This window comes from Leptidea sinapis, chromosome 22 (assembly GCF_905404315.1).
Source record: "Leptidea sinapis chromosome 22, ilLepSina1.1, whole genome shotgun sequence".
In the NCBI taxonomy this organism is placed as follows: domain Eukaryota; kingdom Metazoa; phylum Arthropoda; class Insecta; order Lepidoptera; family Pieridae; genus Leptidea; species Leptidea sinapis.
In genome coordinates, this window is record NC_066286.1 from 3,523,441 (window position 1) to 3,547,169 (window position 23,729).

Below are 23,729 nucleotides of genomic sequence, written 5' to 3' on the forward strand. Positions count from 1 at the left end.
CCATTAAGGGTATAGGTATTTATCATCTATGTACAACAGTGAATATCTGTACTCGAATAATTTGTGCACAAAGTGTTTTAAATATATCACAAATTCAGTATTATTTTTTGTTTTGTTAATTTATATATAATACTGCAATAAAGATAACCAAAATTTTTGATATTAAAATAAGCGATATTAAAAGTTTATATATATATACACACACACACATATAATTTAAATTCTCAATTTAGATTCTCAATTCCCAAATTCTTCATTATGTATATAACAGAAACCATTAAACCAAGCACGTGTACTATTTAGTACCTTTGTTTTTATTTTAAGCTATTGCATAGCTTCTATCGCGGGCCTTGAGCGTGGGGACCGAATCCAGAAATTCCGTAACGAAAATAACCTAACACTTACTTAGTAGATGTATATTTCGGCACACTTCTTACAGTTGCCGTGGAACAGCGGTTATCACATATGCTCGTTGTGCAGAAGGTCCCAGGTTCGAGCCTGGGGTACATCTTCATTTTTTTTATTTTATTTTTTTTGACATGCAAAATATGTTGCAAAATTGTCTAAACACTACTGTTATACCGTAACATGTCGGATTTCACAATGCTATCATTAATACTTATAAAATTTAAATTTAAAGATATTATAATATGAGACGTAAATAATTTAATAATTCATTTAGTACCTATGTATAATGCTAACAAATTCAATGTTCCATAGATCGTCATCATATTTGACTACGACAGTTACTTGGCCATAACGACGTTATGGTAAGTGACTCAAATATCCGGATAGCACATAAAAAGATTCGGCCTAGAATCGTTTATTTACTCCTAAGAATTTAAGGATGTATTATGGATCCCATAAGCAGAACCTAACCAAACTAGCACCAAACAACATTTGAAGTATACCCTTTCCAATAAAAAAGGAATTATTGAAATCGGATGGCGCGATATTGAGTTATTCGTAAATTTGTTGCGCACATACTTATAGCAAATTTAAGGCTTTTTTGTTTTTCTCATGGTTGCAATTGTCAGATCTAGGGATCAACTAAATTATTATTATGGGAAGCACCAGCTTTCAAATGAAATAAAAATTATCAAAACCGGTTCACCCAGTCTAAAGTTATGAGGTAACAAACATAAAAATATACACCGACGAATTGAGAACCTCTTTCTTTTTTGAAGTCGGCTTAAAAGAGTGACTCTATTGTTTTCATTTCTGACCGAGTTCATCTGTCTCATTCTGACAAGCGAGTCTTGCCGAGTGACTTGTAAATAATATTATACCATATTTAATGAAAAAATATTCGTTTTATTTAATTACCTCCGCTTTTTGCATATCAATCTTATAGAAATAAAATAACCTTACTGATGATAAGTCACACTATTTTGTTTTGAATCGTTGATGTTTTATCCTTTCCACATCGGACGGTACCAATGGGCACTTAATTTTACAAACACGCAGAGATCGGTGCCATATGGCACTGTTTTACCTCACCCAGTTTTAGCGCTTATTACGTGTACAAGATGGTCTATTTACCTATGCAATTATGAACGATTGAAATCCGATACAGATTTCGATTCGTTACGATACAAGGCCACCAACATTCGACGTCATAGTTTTGCGGACAAAGCATTTTTGTGTTCACTTTTTCCCGGGCGTCGCAGCGAGCGGTTCACTTACAAGACAGCGCACGAAGATTGTTCTTTGTGGAGTTATACCTAATAATCTTTAATTGCTATGTATGCTTGCTCCCGAGGTGGCAAGCAGATATATTATGTCTGTATTCAAAACTACCGTTGAGTGGCAAGCAGACATATTATGTCTGTATAAAAAACTACCGTTGAGTGGCAAGCAGACATGTTGTCTGCTCGTGGGAGGCGCGTGGATATTTTTTTACGATAAATATACACTGAGTAAGACAAGCTACACAATATACCGCAAGAGAGGCAAATGCTAAGGAATTCAGAATTCTCAAGCAGCGTGAAGTTAGAGCACCCGTGTAAATACACGTAAGCATTTGTGTAAGCGCGTGTGTGTGTGTGTAACGGTTTTGTGTCCACGCAAGCTACTTTCGTTTAACATTTTTCAATAGTTTTTGTTTTATGGTGTACATGTTTTATGTATTGCTGAAAAGGTCATTTCATTGCCATTTTGATAGATATAGTGTATGAACAGAAAACATAGATTATCATGACAAAATGTACAGGATAAAAATCTTTGGATTTTATAGTGAATTTTCTACCCCAGTCTACTTTTTGCTTCAAATAGTATAGGATTTTATAAATAATCTGATCTACTATTATTAAAATTAATCTAGATTAAATTTCCTACCGAATGGTTTATAAATAAAAGTCTAGAAAATAAATATCTATTCATAAAATCGTTTTGGAAGAACGGCTCCTAACGCGAGCAATTTCTGTTGATTATCATTTTCGTGGGTATGTTTCTGGTTTCATTAGCCCCACTCGATTTTTTTTTCTTTTTTAATTTTAATTATTAGTTGTTCGTTAGTCCTTTATTGTTCCAACTTTAAATTGTTTGTTCATCGTTTATTTATTATGAATTTGGCACCCTCCACCATATAATTCTACTTTTATTCCTTAAAATAATATTTTCTTATAAATTATCGTTTGTTTGACTCTTAATGACATCCTATTAACAAAAAATTTGCAATAATTATTAAATTTTCAATATTTTTAAATTTAATTTTAAATTATCATATAAGAAAAACTCGTATCGATGAAATTATAAATTATTTAACTGAAATAATTTTTAATAAAATGATCGCTTTTTTTCTCAACTACGGGTCCCATCTGCACAATTCCACTTGAAGATCAAAAGAGTGTTAATGCCGAGTGGTATTCTACCATTTGTTTACCCAGGGTGTTAAAAAAAGTCCGCGAAAGACGACCAAAAAGCCGTATTCTCCTACATCATGAAAACGCTTCTTCACACACGGCCAACAAAACACGGTCATTTTTAGCTTTCGGAAAAGTACAACTCGTCACCCATCGTGCCATAGCAGCCTGTGATTTCTGTTTTTTCCCAAAATTAAAGATTTGATGAGAAGAGGCTGTGATAGCATTCAATCAGCACGTAGAAAACATGCCTTCAGATCTGTGGTCCTCCTGTTTTAAAAAATGTTTCGATCGCATGAAAAAAATTTAAAATGTAAAGAAGACTATTTTGAAAAGCAATAAACATAATATTTTGGTTATAACATGTTATTTTTTATGTTATGCAAAACTTATAGTGTGACCTACGTATTCTTTTATTGGTAAGCTTTGCTTTAGGACACTGTTGGGGCGTTTGACCTGGGGTCAGCAATTGAATTTTTCGCTTACGGTTATCGTGAAGAATCCACTTTTCATCGCATGTTACAATTCGTTCCAATATTCCTTCATTTCTGTATCGATTCAACAGGGTAACACAAGTTTCAACAAGCATTCTGCGGATCAGTTAAGTCATCACCCATTTTTCATATTTTTTATTAAAATATTGGTTAAATCATATGATTTGAACAAAGATCTGAATCTAATACTGGTGGTGGATTTTTCTAATAAATAAATATTAAAATCACCACATATCATGATATACTTCCTCAACTTCCATAATTTTAATAAAACCTCCTCCAATATAATTTCAAACAATTCATATACTGCATCTGGGGGTCTGTATATACTAACAACAATGGCGCGATCGAGCTCTGCACAGGCTATTTCAATGGTACGTTCAACAGAGAGGCCTACGATATCTTCACGTTCTTTGAATTTGAATAATTTACTTACAAGTATAAGAGAACCGCCACGTGTAGCCTTTTCTCTGCAAAACGCACTTGCCACCTGATGACCACTGAAGTTAAAGATGAGCTCATATTTTCTGAGCCGGTGATCTGTTAAACATAAAATATGTTCTGTTTAACAAAAAATATTTATGGATCATAAAGATATCTTTATGATCCATAAATAACTCCAGTTCAAGTTCTTTATCAAATAATCCTTGCATGTTTTGGTGCATCAGGTTTGAAATTTTACAATAATTACTTATTCTAGTACATGTTAAATTACTTGTTTTTACACTGCTAGAGGAGTCCCCTATTATCTTAGTGTTTATTTTTTTGGAAAATATTCCAAATCTTTACTTAAATAAGTACACAGCTCAATAGAAGCAGTGGTTATTAAATTAATACTCTGCTCAATAGAAGCAGTGGTTACCAAAACATTACTCCGCTCAATAGAAGCGGAGTCCAAAAAGCTATCACACTGGTCAATAGAAGCAGTGCTTATTAACTTACAACAAACCTGCTCAAAAGAAGCAGGAGACGGGATTGCCAAATAGTTGGCCGTGTTATAAAATAAATATTATGATAGCGATTTTGCTATCTGTCTTTTATAGTAATTAGATAGGTGTAACCTATCAGATGTCAATATATTACATTTTTTATAATTAATTATATTATTTATGTCTATTATCTGTATTTTACTAGATAATTTATTATCATTACATGTCAAAATAATTAGAATTAGACAATAGGGTTCACAAATTGTTCAAATTATTATATCTTATTTTGTCTGTATTTTTTGTTTGTATAGAGATACGTTATTGAAAACGGCCGTAAGCTGAATAAAAAAACAACTGAAAGTCGATAATCGCATGTTGCACATTTCTTAAAAGAAGAACTACGTAGGTACCTATCACCTAAAAAAATGTTTCACTCAAAAATCTCTAACCATGAAGGTTCTATGTCAATTCAAATTATCCATTCCAATAAAACGGCAACGGCCCGTATTAATTCTTAAAGGAAGTTGAGCAGGAAAAACAGCCTGTGTCAGGAGATCACGTAACTGCAGATAGAGTACACGTTCTTATAATAAAATATGTATATATGTATCAATAATCAAATCTGACAAAACAGGCCTATCAACTTGTACGCCGTGCCATAAAATATATTTAAAAAGAAAATCTTTCAATCAATAAAAGTACCCACTACCTACCTACATAAAAATTTTGTCTGCGATTTTAGATTTGTATTTCAAACACAAAGTGTTTATCAATTTCAAAACTTGTTAATTGCGTCACAGTGTTTGTTTATCTAAGCAATGAACTGCTTATAAGTTTTTTTGTGTATTCCTGTGTCCAATTGTATTCAAGATGGTATGTGTATATTTAACATAGATCCTTGTTTGTTCCATCAGTGTACCATATTTGTGAAAGTAATTATTATAATGTTGCAGAGTCAATCTCGCATAGAAAACGTGTGTCCTACAGCCCATCTAAGGGTTGTTCTATCATCAGCTGTGGAAACATTGCCACCTACCTACATAGATATCAGTAAGTTAAACCTCAGAAGATAATTTACTCATAATATTGTGATATAATCTTTTTAGGATGATATTAATCTTATTAACTTAATGTGTTGGCTTCATTCTAATGTTGAGTTCGAATCAGAAAGCATAAATTAAATGACAATTTGAGTATACAATAAATAAAAATTTTTTTTTACTACATAATGTATCTCAGAATAGTTCTTGTATTTTATAAAAATAATTTACGAGTTGCGCCAGAATTAACATTCTAATATATTTTATAACTATTTATATTCAATAGATCTATATTATATAAAGTGTTGATCTTAATTCAAGGAAAAAAATTGACCTTTCTTTGTCATTAAATTCAATGATTGCATTTTATTACTTAGCACTGCACATGTTTCATGTTAACATACCTAGTTTCAATAGCTTGTGTTGAAAATTTCAATACTTATATTTTAATATTATTACTGTGTGGTTTGTGCTTATATGTCATTTCTGTACCTAATGAGTTAACCAACAAAACACATTAATCTTCAATTTTAATGGATATATTGAGTTAGAATATTTGATATATATTGTAAAGTAAATAAATAAATATTAATAAATGTCACTTAAAAAGAGTGATGAATGAATACCATAGCTACTCTTAAATCCATGTTTATCAGCCGGTTGGTACATTTAGATAAGATGCCAAAAGCCAGATTCATCTCAAAAGTATGTTAACTAAATATACCTATAGGTAGGTAGCTTAAATGAGAAAGTGCAAAGAGTTAAAACTTAAGAATATCAGCAATAATGTGAAAATTAAACTACACTTTTCAACCAGAATGATTGAGATAATTGGTTTAAGGTTTGGAACATACCTGGATTCAAATTTGTTAAAATTTTCTTAGTACCAGTGGGAGGCTTCTTTGCACAGGATGCCTGCTAGATTGTAGGTACCACAACAAACCTATTTCTGCCGTAAAGTAGTAATGTATAAGCATTAATTGTGTTAAGGTCTGAATAGTGCCTGAGACAACATCTTATGTCTCAAGGTAACGAGAGCAAATGTAGTGCTGCTCAGAATTTTTGGGTTTTTCAAGAATCCTGCGGCATTGAATTGTAATGGATAGATTGTATCAATTACCATCACTTAAACATCCTGCTTGTCTCATCCCTTATTTAATTATTTCCATGTTTTTCCATTTTTTTATTAGTAGCAATAGTCATCCAATTTCTTCCTGCTATCTAAAATATGTTTGTTCAATGACTCATTTTATGCACTTCTTTCTCTCCAGGAAGGAGAGGAAGGGAAATTAAAGCTTGAAAATTAAAATAATGGATCGTACTGTCATAAATTACTACCTAGAAGGTAATTAGCTGTCAATAATCTGAAGCTGTCCCAATATACCCAATAAGTCATTCTTATCGCCTTATATTGGGACACATGAATTGCAATTTCCATACAAATTTCTATTGCTGGTAAGCTATACATCCTCCCATTGACAGACAGTGTGTACAGATAAGGTGAGATAGACAATAAGTTTATTGGGACAGAAAAGTCAATGATAGTTAGGATTTTTATTTCGAGTTAGCCACAACCAGAGATAGACTGATTATTGGGTACGGCCATAAAAGATGTAATAATATATAAGAAGCTAATCTACGTCACATGATACACTGCATGTGTTCCTCTGTTCAAGCAATCATCACTCACCTTTTTGAGGGCCATCTTCGGAGCAGTTTGCCTACTCTTGGATAGTATTTCTCAAAAACTTATTCTTTGCAACATGACTAAGTAGTGGAACTGTTCATAAGTTATTTTCAACATTGTTTTTGTCTGTGTTGTTGGGAGATAAACCAGGTTTTGCAGCCATAATGGTATGATGCTGTTATTCACAACCTATTTTTTGTCTGTTTCACTAGTCATTTGATTAGCAGGAGAAATTATTTGTCCAAGGTAAAATTTCACTTGATATACTCAGTTAAAGTCACATGTCACTTGTTTTTTTTTCTGTTCAGAGCTGGTCACCAACTTTCTCTTTTCTAGATTCATCTTTATTCTTATATAATGGCTCTTCTGCTCTAGCTGGTGTACAATACCGTTGAGGTTTTTTTTAAACTTTAAACAGACAATATCTTCAGCAAACCTGTAATTATAAGCTCTCAACCATTAATACATCAACCAAACACTTTTCTACAGGAAAGTAACATATCTGAAAAAAGTCCTTAACAGTTGCTGGCTGTTATTTAAAAAAAAAGAGATTGCTTTTGAAGCAATTTTGAAAATTGGATACATTAAGAAGATTCCTATCTCAATTTTTATAGAAAATATTTTATTAAATACCTTAAATATTTGTTACAGATAATATGGACATACCTCCACCTCAGCCCGATTTCTCTGCTCCTCCGCCATATGATGTAGCTGCTAATTCCAAGCTACCCACATATGAGGAGGTTCAGCGTGAGAAACAGTTGGAAGGGGAGGTCCCACAGGTATGTTTCAATATCTGTATATTAATATGTGATGCAAAAATTTTGGATAATAAGAAGGGTACCGGTGCAAGGGTTTTTTTTTAAATAAGAGACGACATGAGCAGTTTGTTCAGCTGATGGTAATTGATACGCCCTGCGCATTACAATGCAGTACCGCAGTGCCACTGCAATTGCGCTCGTCACCTTGAGACATAAGATGTTAAGTCTCATTTGCCCAGTAATTTCACTAGCTACAGCGCCCTTCAGACTGACACTCAATAATGTTTACACATTACTGCTTCATGGCAGAAAAAGGCGCCGTTATGTTACACATAATCTAGCCGGCATCCTGTGCAAAGGAGCCTCCTGGTGGGGGAAAAGAGGTGCTGAAATCTATATTTTATTCATATAGGTTTTCTTTCTTTATTATTGAGAAATAAAAACTTTAGAATATAACTTTATCTCTCGAAAAAATATGAGATATGGTCTTATTTATGTCTTATTACGAAGACTTAAACCCTATCAATAGGTAGCACATTTGAATAATAGTATTTTATTAAAATTAAAGGTATAAGATTTGCATAAGACAACCTGTATAGCCGAGTGGTTAGCGATCCTACCTACTAAGCTAGAGGTTCCGGGTTTGAATCCCGGTAGGTGCAAGCATTTATATGATGAATATGAATGTTTGTCTCCAAGTCATGGATGTTTAAATGTATTTATGTATGTTTATATGAATTTATGTATGTTAAAGTATATTGTATTAAATATATCATTGTCTTGTAACCCATAACACAGGCTATATATTAACTTTAGGTTTAACTTGGGGCAAGATAATTTGTGTAAAAAGTGTGTCAATATTATGTGTCAATAAGAGGTGTATTAAATTAAATCTCTATTAAGTTATTTTATACTTTTGACTTTTTGAAGTCGGTTTTTTTAAACGTAGTTTTTTATGTTATGTATTATAGTATCGTTTGAATCTAGTCACATAGAAAAGCGAAAGCAAACCGAATACGTGGCGAAACGAAAGGCGTGTCACGCCACGACAAATCGAGGCGTGAGCGAGATAGTTGTATTAGCTTTGTATGACCGACGTTAAACAGAGAGCGAATGAGAGACGCGAAGCAAGAGCGAAGTGCGACGGTTGTGTTTACTTTACAAAACTTTGATATGAGTGTCGTCCCTCAACGTTTCGCTTTCGGTTCGCTGTGCCTAATTTTTTTAACGTCAACGCTACGGTTCGCATTCTCCATGCTTTCAGTTCTTGACAATATCTTAAGGTGTACGCGCTTATTTAGAAGGCCAAATATATCGCCCTGAAAATTCTGAAATTCTTCAGCTTCCTCAAGTGAACTTCACCAGGCGAGCTCGATCACCCAGTTACACTTATAATAATACTAGCTGACCCGGCAGACTTCGTACTGCCTCAGTACCTAAACTTTTATAATATAGATATGCATATTAAATCAAAAATGTATTTAAGGTATTTAATTAGATAAGGGTTAATGCTTTTTTCGTTAAAATTGCTTCGAAAATTAGCCACTATTTGTCGTAAAAATTAAATGACAAAAAAATGTTATTGTGGGATGTCTATAAGAGATAGACATATACCATAGCGGAGTTTTCTGTAGACAGTTTTCAGTACACATACTTAGTACATTATTTTGATAAATCTCGTAGGGTTCAGCCTGCGTTTGCAATGTAAGCGGAAAAGATTTAATTATTTACGACATCACATAAGAAACCTCAAAAATAACAGTATTTCTCCAATATTTAATGGATGTTATTATACATACAAACCTTCCTCTTCAATCATTCTCCGCATCATCCGTTGCGTAGTTTTAAAGATTTAAGCATACATAGGGATATATATATATTATAACACTAGAAATAAGGGATTGCTTGTAACTAATTCTAGTAGGCTTCATAAGATACATATTAGCTTTAAGGGTAAATGTATACACTTCTACAATAAAGTCCCAGCCACTGTTCAGGCATTATCTATAAATAAATTTAAATGTTTTATAAAAAAATGGCTCTGTCTTAAATCCTATTACTCCACTGCTGAATATCTATCGGACAGCCTGGGACTAGATTGTGATTATTTTATAGCGATAGAAATGACTGTACAATATTGTATATTTTGTATTGAAAAGAGCGCAAAAAAATGCTGGGAGAGTTTCTTGCGCCGCTTCTTCTCTCTCAGAGCGCCATTTGTTTCCGAAGCGGTAGTAGTATCTAGTAGTATAAGAAATGACATCAAAAAGAATTCTAAAAGAATCAATTTTGAGAAAATAAATGCGTTTTATGCCTTTTTATAGGGACAGAGAAAGCGACTTTGTTTTATACTATGTAGTGATTACATCCTCTCATATATTAATCTCTATTAAATATATGGTCATATACATTGGTCTTTCATTCACTTTAATTCGCTCATTATAATTAGTATTCTTTAATAATGGCGGTGTGAATTTAAATATTGTTGTATGATGAGGTCAGTTGCTTCGTAACAATAATATGTTTCGGATCTCGTCCATTGTAATTTTAAAACACTGCATAAGACGCCAACAAAAATGGACAACCATCTATATTGTGTCTCATTTAATATTTATGCAATGTATCTGATATTAGAGTAACTAAATCCGGTTTTATTCTTCCTGAGTGAGGCGTTATGCTAAATTTAAAAGATTTTCCCTTCGTGGCCACTCGTTGTTTTGTTTTTAATCCTAGATTAAAAATTATTATCAAATAAGTTAAATATCATTATTATCTGTGTCTCTCTGCGTTGCTTTTTTGTAAGTATTGTTACAGCACTTTAAAAAGCGCTTAAAACGGCTTAATCTTAGGTATATTTCGCAAACAGAGACCTACCAAAGACCAACTACAATATTTGAAGATTAAAGAGGAAATTGTCCAGACTATCCTTATTACACCGATAATTGTCTGGTCCGCATCAGCGACCGCGACAGCGAAAACGACCTCTGTTAATGTTTCCTCCTTAAAGACGAGCATGGTGATCACTTGAGCACATAACATCGAGATTCTTCGAGTGTAATCAGTTTGTCTGCAACTCACGTCACATCTATTTGTTAACAGTCGTTAGTTGTTCCCGCCCTTCCTATTTTGTGAGTTTGTGAGGTTCTAGGAGGAATTGCCCTATTAATTATTGTGAGTGTCAAAGGCTGTAACCCGAATAATTAAAGACTCAGTCATGGGATTTTGAAAGTAAGTCGCAGAAAAAACGATCCAACGAAAACGATTCTTACCAACGTTGCTTTAACGATGAGAGATATGTGTAATGGAACACCAATTAATATGGTTACACTGGTAAAAGCGGGCGAAGTCACGGGCTAGTACAATATATATAATAAGGGCTTTCGTATAAAAAAATCATAACCTTTTGCTTACTTTGGATTGAAATAAAGCCTACTTGGTGCGGGATTTTAGAGTGAAAAGTTTTTCACACGGTAGATCATATCTAATCTAATTTATAAAATTCTCGTGTCATGGTGTTAAACTTTAAACTCCTCCGAAACGGCTTGACCGATTCTCATGAAATTTTGAGTGCATATTGGGTAGGTCTGAGAATCGGACAACATCTATTTTTCATCCCCCTAAATGTTAAGGGTGGTCCACACGAACTTTTTAAATTTGTTTGATTATGAGTCAGCATTAAAAAATACATACAACTTCAAATTATCACCCATCTACGATCAACAGTTACTTTTGTATCGCGATTTTAATATCGGCAATACAACGTTTGCTGGGTCAGCTAGTATTTACATAATATACGAGCGTATAGTCGAAGAAATAGTGCAAGAGAGAAGAACATACTCTAACGGAGATACAGCAAGATAGAAAAGTAAAAGCGAACCTATTGTTACTGTAACTAATTTTGATTGACAAGTCGTAAACAGTCAGCAACACTCAGTATTAGCTCCTTAGTTTTCTGAATATTAAATCGCTAGCTAACGATCACGCAGACATTCTAAAACTGGTCACACAGTTTTCGCTGTCAGGTCGTGTATGAGATATTTAGACGATAAACATTAAATAGGGATGCATTGCAGAAAAGCTTTAAATAATTGGCTAACTTGTCTTGCTTATGATGAAGTGGAAAATCTTCTGATCAGACTGACATGATAAACACACGCATTGTATAGATGGATCCAATCATTCACTCACTCCACACAAAATTAATTGTGAATTGTAAAATTTGGTTTTTAATCATTTCTGTTTATTTTTATATTGTTTACTAAATAAAATGTATCTGCTAAGTTGCGAGATATTCCCAATACATGTGTCCTAAGACAACTTACTAGGAAGTCTCAACCACTAAAAAATGTATATGTAATCTTTGAAATAAACGAAATTTATTATTATTATACATTCAAAATTGAATGTCGACGTGGAACTAACGCAGAAGAAAACTTCTATAATATCAATGCGATTATTTATTTTGAGAGGGGGGCTGGTCGCTTAGTCCTTACGAGTCTTAGTAACTCCGCGCCCAGAATTTAACTATTGTGTTCGCCTCTATACTTCTAGCTGGTTGTCAAACCCTGCCTCCTTTATGTACCGCAGTACTTTTTACTATCTTGTTGACGTGAGTATTACAAACAGTATCTGGGAGCAGGGTGTAGTCGCCAATCACACAATGCGATGGCTGTAGACGATAGAAACGATCAATTGAATATTGGAATTAAATCAAAATATGTTATAATTTATAATATTATGTGTACAGATATTATGTTACATCAGCTACCATCAACTGAGCTCCGGTTTACTAATTTGATAGCTGATATAAAAATACCATTGTAATATTAACATGTTAAATGATTTTAATTTCTAGTTAGCACCACCTGTCCACCCAGGGCTTGCAGCGTTTGTGACAGTGGAACCAAGAGATGGCAGTGCAGAACAACTTGATCCAGAGAACAATCTACTGGGCACTGATGTCATGTTCCTCACCTCATTCTTTGGTATGTTACTCTCTCTTCACAACTACATCCATTTTAATACAAATCACGACTGTCCCAGAAGGTATCCAAGGTAGGCACATATTATGATTCCTACGGTCCTTCCAAGAACTTTAATATATTAAAAAAATTGTTAAAGTGATATCCCTCACTTCTGGGATTAATTAAATTAAATTTGTAATGAAACGATGCGGGATTCGAACCCGTTACCTCTCGGGTTCCGACCGAACGCCCTTACCACCTGAGCCAACCGTTCGAGTGACGAATGGTTCGTAAATCTTGGTATGACTTGTTCAACTCTCAGGTCCAATCCAACTATATTTGCCAATGTGTGCTAGTGGTATAATATTTAAAATATTAAAGAGTTAAATGTCGAACGAGGCTGACTGTTTACGACTTGTCAATGAAAATCTGTTATAGTTACAATAGAGTCTCTGTATCTCTGTTAGAGATGTTCTTCTCTATCGAGTCTCTGATTATAATGTGTAATGATAGCTACATAACAGCTATAATATATGCATAGTTTATATTGAATACATACAAACAAACAAATTACTATTTATATCCTAACGACCATTTGTTTATTTCATTTAAAAACAACAGCTGCAGTCGCTAGCTATAATAGTCCAAAAACTTCGTGCGCGACCGTGCCACGGGGTGACAGACGGTGAGGGGATGGTACCAAGATGTCAGCGGGTAGAGGGTGGTTTTGCGGGGAGAGGCAACGCGTGAGACTGCCGTAACCCGCTTCTTCTCTCTTAACCTCGCTCTCGCTCACGTTGTTTGTGTATAGTCTATGCGCTAGTACTTCCATCCCTGGCTTCTTATATTCGAGCATCAATCTTTGATCTAGATCGTCAGTAGCGCGAGGGTTAGGGCCGTTGTCTATCACGCAGTAGGCGTCGGTTTGGTTCTCGTTTGGTACGATAGTGATATGATCTAAATATAATTGATGACCATCATCATTATTGTGTCGATAAATTAAAACAATGCTTCAAGTTTACCATTTAAACTTAATAATTTAATCTCAAATTTTGTTCTGCATTTCTTCAACACACATGTCTAAAACATTTTTCGCCATTTCTCGTACTTGGCGATGAATAAAAACTCGTTTCATTAGGAACCTGATACTCAGATAAGTCATTATTAAAATCAAAAATATAACACGGGATCGCAACTTTAGTATGTAAAGGTAGGCTACGACTACTGCATATCACTACACTACAGACACGCGGGGCGACGCGTGCTGACAGCGGGGGGAGATACTCCCGTTCTTTACCTGACCCCGAGTGTGTTCAACTCGCGCGATTTCGATTATCGAATTCATATGTACGTTAATTTGACGCTATTACGGTGTTGGAAAATATCGTGAGGAACCCTGCGAAGAGATTCAAAACCTTATGTGTGAAGTGTTTTGGCACCGCGCTTGAACCAAGGCCCTTTTAAACCCTCGCGAAGAAATCGCATTACAGAAGAAGGAAAAGAGCCCATTTATACTTAGCCAACTACCAACCATCCGATTTATCCCTCTTTTATCCCAGGCACTTGATCCTTTTTACTACGTCATGGCCTTTAAGATCTACTAGTCTAGCAAACAGAATACGTCCAGCTAAAAGGAGGCTGTTGGGGCTACCGTGGCGTTGTAGCGCTTCTGGAATGTTTGCTGATGCATCTGTGGACGGTTTCGATGCCATAATGCGCAAAAAAGCGGTCTCCATGTTGCAGCGTCTATGTGTAAGCAGTAACAGCATCCTAAAGATGATTGCTGCCAGAGCTGACTGTTCCTTCCAGAAACACTGGATACAGTTCGCTCTAGGTTTATAAATATTTTTTCACAAATAATACTAACATAGTTCATAAGAAATATTGTTACTAATACTTTTACTATTATATATGGAGATCTCTCTGAATTAAATAAATAAATAATCCCTGTACGGTACATGGTGATACCTTAAATAATTTATACGTCTAGATAGACTGTGAAAGCTGTTGATTGATTACTTTGAGCAATGCACTAACACTACAGTATACACACTAAAGTAATAATTATAAACCTAGCCTGTTTTTATCGGTTGTCTAGTGGCAAGAGTATGGTATCTCTATGTACACGTATGAATTATGAAAGGGTCATATGTTTACGTTTACCCTGTACAGTAAACGATTACGTAATAATTATAAGGAAGTAAAAGTAGTAAACTATAAAGTACGTGTTATGTTAAGGTTAATAGTTCACATTATATGTTATTAGTAAAAACGTGATATTTCATGCAAGCGTAGAGTATTGTAATCATATTCTGTCTTATAAATAAACGCAATGTAAAATTAATCCAAGTTTAAAATTATTTCTCCCAGTCATTTAATTTTGTAGTGACAAAGGTAAAATAATAACAACACTGATTATGTATGGGGTAGCAGCGACGAAATAAACGAAGAGTTATAAATAAAACGGTCTAAATCATAGACTGAATAAACTAGCCAATAGACGACGTGACAGGCCCGTAATGTGTGCATTAGCTAGTGCTTTCATTCAAATTCAAATTCAAATGTTTTTATTCAAAATAGGATTTAAAATCACTTATTGAACGTCAAAAGCTACCACCCATTCAAAAGAGACTGCCTCAGACCTGAGAAGAATGGGCGCAAGAAACTCAGCGGGCTTTTTTTAAATACAAAATATGGATTACAATGTGATATCGTACAATAAATAATTCTATAATAACCTTTCCCACACAAACGTTTTTTAACAATTCTTTTAAATTTCGTAACACATTTGTTTTGTACATTTCTGGGATCATATTGTAGAAGCATATACATTGCCCAACAAAAGATTTACTCGACCCAACCGAGTAGTAGGCATAACAAGTTTATGTTTGTTCCTCGTGTTAACATTATGAATGTCACAGTTTCTAGAAAATTCCTCAATGTGCTTATGAACATACAGAACATTATCAAAAATGTATTGAGAAGCAACAGTCAATATGTTTATTTCTTTAAATTTTTCTCTTAATGATTCTTTAGGACCTAGGTTATAAATCGCGCGAATAGCCTTTTCTGCAGCACAAAGATGGTATTAATATCGGCCGCACTGCCCCATAACAACATTGAAAATATAATGAAAATACTATTTACATAGAATTAGCTCCTCAGTATTATAATTACGCTTGCGTGGCTAGCGTGGCTGACTATTAACGACCCGTCAATCAAAATTGGATAGGTACAGAACAATATAAGTTAATTTTCTTGACATTATTTGACATAATAAGTTCACGATGTATGATTGCTTGATATATATAGAAGATGGAAAGCTGTTCCTTTTATGCCATAGTGGTATAGCTTCCTGACCAGGGTTGAATGTTGAACACAATCAAAAGCCTTAGATAAATCACAGAAGATGCCAAGTGCATTCTGCGATTCCTCACAGGCATCAAAAATATTCTTGATTTGCTCAACACCTGCATCCATTGTTGGACGTCCCCTAGCAAAGCCAAATTGTTTCAAATGAAGTAACTTATGAGAGTTAAAGTAAGTAAGCATTTGGCTTAAAATTATTTTTTCAAAAATTTTACTAAGGGTCGGCAAAACCGACACAGGACAGGATAGTTATTTTACTATGTTTCAGAAGGTCAGGAAACACGCCACGATTAATACAATTATTAAATACTATTGCAAGATATGGTGCTATGACATCAATTATTGAACTTATTATTTTAACAGAAATACCCCATATATCAACAGTTTTTTCATGTCTAGAGACTTAAATTGAAAGTTTGTTGACATTCTCTAACATTTTCCAGAAAAAGAAAATATTCCAAATCTTTACTCAATAGCTACTATAGTCCGACAACTTCGTGCGCGACCGTCAGATGAAGTCAGCGGGGAGTGGGTTACGGCAGTCTCACGCGGTGCCCTTCCCCGTAACACCGCCCGCTACCCGCTGACATCTTAGTACCCCGTCCCCGCACCGTCTGTCACCCTGTAGAACGGTTGCGCACGAAGTTGTCGGACTATAGTCTATCCTCCTTACAAAACTGATAAAAATGATAATGGCGAATTGCATTTAGTTCTACAATACGTTGTATTAAATATTCTGTACCTAGTAACCTACCTTCTAGATGGCTAGTAAAGGCGCTAAAAACGTCAAGGGAAATACAGTCATAAATAAACGTTTAAGTGCAGTTTTCAAAGGATTAAAAAGCGTAGTTTGATCTGTTTTTTTTACAGGACATTAGATTTTGCATAAAAGTTACATTTTTATTATTATTTTAGCGTTTCAAGACCTTTCCAGATCTCGTTTTCAGGGGACTGCAGATGAAATGAATCAAGATAGTACATATTAGTCATAAGTAATACTAATTTCAAGAGAGGTCTAATTTAAATGATTTTTGTTAAAGCCATTACAACTTAATAAAGGAGTTACACACACGTAGGTACTGTAAGGCCCCCTGTACAGTATATATCTTTGTTGTAGTGCGGATATCAAGTTATACAAACTGTTATTTTTAAGTGATATCCCGCACTTCCCAGAAGTAAATATGAGTTAAATATACAAACCACAACCTGAAAGTTGAACAAGACATACCAAGATTTACGATCAATGAGTCACTCAAACGGTTGGCTCAGTTGGTAAGAGCGCTCATACGTCCCAAGAGGCACGGGCTCGAGTCCCGCATCGTTCATAAATTTTGGTACAAATTAAATTTGTTGTTGCAAAATACAAATAGTGAACTTGTTATATTCCAGTGGCATTTCTTTTCAACTGGATCGGATTCTTGCTGCTCATGTGCTTCTGTCACACCGTGGCCAGTCGCTATGGAGCCCTCGCTGGCTTCGGTCTGTCCCTGGCTAAGTGGACTCTCATTGTCAAACACTCAACAGAGTTTGCCTCGCACGAGAATTCCTGGCTGTGGTGGCTTATCATGGCGTTTGGTGAGTAACATATTTTTCAATCCTTTATCAACCCATTTGATAAATCCTCTATAAAGGGTTCTCAAACCGTTAGCTTATTATCTATATTCGATTTGAAATACTTTATAAGAGTCCCATCATCATCTCAACCGGAAGACGTCCACTCCTGGACAAAGGCCTCCCCCAAAGATCGCCATGAGTGTCTTGCGCTGCCCTCTACCAACCTATTCCGAAAAATTCAAAAAACCAATTTTTGGTTTTTTATTTATCTTTTTCAAAAAAAAAATTTCTACGAATTTTGGTGAAAACTTAATAAGTCCCAAATACACTGTAATTTATTTGATTTAAAATATTTATTTTTTCGCCTTATTTTAACTTAATATCAAAAAAGCACCCTAATTTTCAATCGAAAATTCTAAGGTCAAAATATCAGCTTTTTTCAAAAAGTTTAGGGGCTTTTTGTTCGTTGAAATATCTAATTTGTGTTGGTGTAAAAAAAATATAAATTACAATTGTAGATGTTCGGAAAATTAAAGTCAAACAAAAGGCATTTCATAAAGAATTCACATTTTTATCATTTTCAAAGGCTTCGGCACTGGTCTATATTACTTTCGAAGCGATAGAATGTGTTAATTTTTTTTTATTGGTATTTTTAAAGCTAGACAAACGATTAAATGGATTATTGTAGTATTAAATTAATGCTAATTATATGAAATTCCAGGTATCCTGATTTGCGTCCGCGCGGTCATTCAATACCTGAACATTAAACGCGGCTGGCGTCTTCTCTCCGGCACGGCTCAAGAGCGACTGTTGTTCTTCTATTAGCTTGTGTCACCTGTCTCTTTCACTCACTCATTTAAAAGTTAAGATTGCGAGCGAGACGGTCGCCTTTTAATTCTATATGTATGTAAATTGTGGCATATTTATGAACGAAGCTGTAAGTAACATCAATTTTGACATTTTTTTATTGCATATATTTGTTAAATTTGTTACATTGATGTGCTTATCAGAGAGTGATTGTATTTTAAAAAGAGATTATGACATATAAATTTAATTTGTACTAAAATTTATGGACCTGAGAGTTGAACACGACATACCAAGATTTACTATCGATGCGTCACTCGGACGGTTGGCTCAGTTGGTAAGAGCTCTAAGACGGAACCCGAGAGGTGCCGGTTCGATTTCCGCATCGTTTATAAATTTTGGTACGAATTCAATTTCTATGTTTAATCCCAGATGTGAAGAATATCACTTAAAAATAACAAACTGTTTAGATTATGACATTTTTATATTATACAATTTGTATCTTTAATTGATTACACTCCCTTGTATAATTCCATTTGGAGAGTGCAACAAACATACCGACATTTATGTTTGGTGTCGGTATCGGGCAGTTTACTGATTTCCCGGTTTTTTAAAGAGCGTTTCGTAATCTCCAGACAGATTCGAAACCTGCATCGTCCATAAATTTGGTTCAATATCATTATTAAATATTAATCTTACTGCGGATGAAATAAGGGGTATTATTTTAAATATAAAATAAACGTGAAACATAATTTAATGTTGCAAACTCGTATTTAAGAAGCATATTTTGGTCCATTATATAAAACAAAAAACATAACTAAGAATCGCACAAATTATAAAGTACCCTCATCTGACCATTCATTTAATCAAGCGCTCAAGCTAACTTATTACCACAAAATTGGACCAGTTTTTTTTATGTGATAATAATGTTAACCTCCTTTTGATGGGCGCACTTTTGATGAACATTATGAAACAATTAAAAAACGCTAAACAAATTTGATAAAGACATCAATGTAAGACTTGTATAATTTTGTGTAAATAATGCTATTAGGTTATATTTGTATTCTGTATATTATTATTAATGGGATTAGTGTTAACTTTTATGTTAGTTTAAATGTAGATTTATATTTAATAAATCAATTAAATATTATCCTATATTATATGTGTTATTAATTTGAGCAAAAATATGGTAGTGTGTTGATGATTTAGAAAACTATATATTATTATATATTTTTTTTATTTTACATATATTTAGTTATTTTATTTTTCTAGTTTATTATTATAATACTTGTAAATGTGATTGTATATTAATGGCGGCATTTCCCCCGTGTACAATTCCCAAAAATATCCCACTAACTAAGGTATTAAAACACTTAATAGGGGCGTACCAATCGTATATTCACCAGTTACATAATAAGTAAGGTCACAGTTCTATAATAAACTTAGATAATGCGTCCTTGATGGCTTAGGGCGACATCTATGAACAATATCAAACTGTAATCGATTACAAACCCTAACACCCCGTGTAATACATAGTGTTTTATGGTACATCAACAAGGAAAATGTGATGTCTTTATCAAGGCGTGGTTTAAAAATACGAAATACAAGTTACAACAAATGTGATCATAGATGGCACCATACTTTATTGTGGATTCACTGAAACACGCTATCACAGATTATTGTAATATAACCTATTTCGATTATTTTTTAAATGGTTGTATGCAAACCTTGAATTGGTTTGCATTCGACCGGTTTTGACTTACGCCCACAAACAGTTCAATCCATTTTCTGCCGTAAGGCTGTCAATGCCCACTGGTGTGTTAGAAACGCAGACCTTCACCGGGACTTAGAGCTCCCCACCATCCAACAACACCTTAAGTGCTTGTCTGAAACTTTCTTTAAGTCCTCAGACAATCACCCAAATCCCTTGATTAAGGAGGCAGCGGATTATACCGCCTCCCCTCCTTCACGTCATCAAGTCAGGAGGCCCAGACACGCCCTCTCCGATCCCCCTAACAAACTATCGTCTGATCTGGAACGCCTCTTGGCATCCGGGGACAATCAGACGCACTCACCTCTATTTTGTGATCATCCTTCTGATGTGACTAGTCCCAATTAGATAGCACCCTCTGTGCAATATCCCAGCGGAAACTCCATAGGGAGTGCCGCTTGCGCCTCTCTCTCCCCGTGAGAAGGTCGCCTTCGATGAAGGCTTAGAGGGCACCTGCCCAAAGCCAACTGCAGGTGGTGTTTAGTGGGTAGGCACCTAGGTTTCACGTGAGTCCCACATAACCAACGCAGACTTAGGCTGCGTTGGTATGCATGAGCATTCACCACCTCCCTCCCGTCGTTATCCCGGAGGGTAGCCCATTCCCTTGCTTGGGCGCAAAAAAAAAAAAAAATGGTTGTATTAATTTAATTCCATAAAAGTAATAATTTGTAAGCCCGACAGACTTTCGCCAAAAGGCAAAAGCGTAACGCGTTACGTTACGAAGCGTTTTACTCTCCCATGAGAAGTTATCGCTTCAACAACTACAAAACAGTCCAACACAGAGTATCTCCATATTCCTTCTCATTTAATTCTAAATATCTATATATATAAAAATGAATTGCTGTTCGTTAGTCTCGCTAAAACTCGAGAACGGCTGGACCGATTTCGCTAATTTTGATCTTGAATTATTTGTGGAAGTCCAGAGAAGGTTTAAAAGGTGAATAAGTAAATATGAATTAAAAAAAACACACGCACACCTTTTGTTTTTCCTTTGATGTGTCCCCCGTCATTCAGAAATAAAATTGAAAGAATAGTTTAAAATTAATAACTAATTAGAATCTTTGTATCTATCTAAATTTCTCAGGAGGTAAAAACAAACTTAATTTTAGCTACCTATAGTTGGTAGATTAACTTCAGTTGTTAACTATGATAGCAATACAACGTTTGCTGGGTCAGCTAGTATATTATAAAAATTATGTTATAATAGTTTTGAGTTGCTTATTGGTATGTTGGAATCTATATATTAATTACCTTTTTCAGATTTAATAATTGTTAAACAACAAACCGTCGCGCTAACGAGTAACACGGGCGTGACAACCATCACAGTGTTATGGTCAGCTGCAATCAACTAAACATCGTTAGTTAAAATGTCATCAATCAGGGTTTCGTTCTTGACAATTTCCTCGTAATATTAACTAATAATAAGGAAATTTTGGTAAATCTATTGTGGGGAGTAACCGTTCCAGAATAATCTGATGTCTATAATTTTTTTTAAACTTATGAAAGAAATATTAATTGCACAATACTAATAACACAACAAAAATTTCGCTTTTTGCGTTGCGTAGGGACATCGCTTCATTGAGTGACTTCTACCACATTTATCACGAGGAGTGTTCCGAAGAGCTGTTTCACCTGATTCCTGCCGCCGAATTCTAACTCGCCAAGTCTCCAACTAAAATATCATCAGTTAGATGCGCAAGCACACTGTATTTAGACACACATACATTTGGACAATTTGTTGCCGCCGTTTGAATTTCGTCAGTTGTTAAACCGACAGAATAGAGAGAGAGGTCGCGTCACTTGTCTCTCACGCACATTTTCAACCTGGGATAGTCAAAACATTGGCGGGAAATTAAATTTGACGTAAAAATTACGGAGTTTTCAGGCGAGTCTTATGAATAGTATATTATTGGTACTGTGATTAATTAAATTTATTTTAATACTGTTATTTAAAGAACTTACAGTGCATGTCGATGTTCCCCCAGTCGTGTCGAAAGAAACGTGTGTAGTTAACGTCATACCGTATAAGCCCAAATCAGATTTTGACAAAAAAATCTAAATTGTTTTTTAGAAATTTTATAGTTTTGATACTTTAACAGTTGTTTTATTGATTTAATATTTATTAGGATAGCGTTATCTGGAACCGTTTTAAAGGTTTATATACAAAGGCATCTATATTTTTAGGATTGTGGGTGAAATGCCACGACATTACGTCAGGAAGTCGGAGAAGTACACTAGAGAAAAGTGGAGGAAGCAGTAAATAAAGTAAGATCAGGAGTCTATAGTGGGTACGAGGCAGCAGTACGATACCTAGAACCCCAATATACCTAGAACTACGTTGATGAATCAAGTTAGTGGCAGACACGGTCATAATTCACAAAGTATGGAAAAAAATACTGCTATATCTCCTTCTGTCGAAAAAAATTTAGCAGATAATTTGCATATAATGGAAAAACATGGTTTTGGCTTAAGTAGGAAGGAGGTTTGGAAGTAGTGGGTGAATATGTAAAATCCAACCACATCAAGGTGCCTTTTAAATCTGGAAACCCAGGGGAAGACAGGTTTACTGCTTTCTCAAGACCGAATAATCTCTGTTTGAAAAAGTCCCAGTCGGTTGAGTTGGCAAGGCACATAGCGAAAGATCCTTTCATTATAAAAAAATATTTTGCTTTACTGAAGTCGACAATTGATGAACTAGATTTGACTGATAAGCCTCAACGACATGAAGATATTAATATGGTAACGCGGGATAAGGATTCTATCTCAATTACACCAACGATAATTCCTACCATACATGATTTCGAAATCGCTATCACAACAAACCCCGTCTATGTTCGTACTTTCTCCAATACCCAGCCTAAGACTATCCTCTGATATAGCGCAATTGCCGAAAGCGTTGTCAATTCCAGATAGTGAAGTAATTTTTCCTTTGGATTTGGCTCTGCTATTGTTGCAAGAAGGCACTTCTTCGCCATCAACAACAATTCCTACAACATTGACAGATTTTGTATCGCCTTTCCCATCCACTCCTATGACATCAACTATTTCTGCACCAATAATTCAAAATGTAGTGTAGTAACAAACACACTTTGAATACCGAGCATAAGTTATGATGATGTTGATATATTTTCTAAATCTCCTTTGCAATATGCGCCAACACCTTAGTCATCAATTTCAAGAATGTCTACAATATCGATGACAAATATACATAGAAGAGAAATTGTCAACCATTCGCCTGCTTTGGGTAATTTGAAGTATTAACTCCTATATCTTTGCAAGAAAATAATATGGCGTTTAAAGATTTGCTACTATCGCGAGTGAAATGTGCAAATTCAAGTAAACTTGAAAACATTAAGAGAAAGAGGATTGCTCACGGAGCAGAAGTTATAACAAACGAAGAAGTTCTAGAACGGATACGAGACAGTCAAAGATTGATCAAAAAAAACTTGAAAAGACAAAGGAAACCAAAGAATAAATCAAAAGTGGGCAAGA

The 23,729-nt window shown here is 34.7% G+C and overlaps 1 protein-coding gene across 1 annotated transcript; it reads left to right on the top strand.

Annotated features, from left to right (window-relative positions):
• Positions 1 to 4,965: 4,965 nt before the first annotated feature.
• Positions 4,966 to 19,623, top strand: LOC126971018 (NEDD4 family-interacting protein 1). Its single transcript, XM_050817188.1, has 6 exons — positions 4,966 to 5,160; positions 5,241 to 5,337; positions 7,666 to 7,796; positions 12,631 to 12,760; positions 17,498 to 17,683; positions 18,384 to 19,623. The coding sequence occupies exons 1-6, from the start codon at positions 5,158 to 5,160 to the stop codon at positions 18,485 to 18,487; spliced, it is 651 nt and encodes a 216-aa protein (XP_050673145.1). The 5' UTR covers positions 4,966 to 5,157; the 3' UTR covers positions 18,488 to 19,623.
• The last annotated feature ends 4,106 nt before the right edge of the window (positions 19,624 to 23,729 follow it).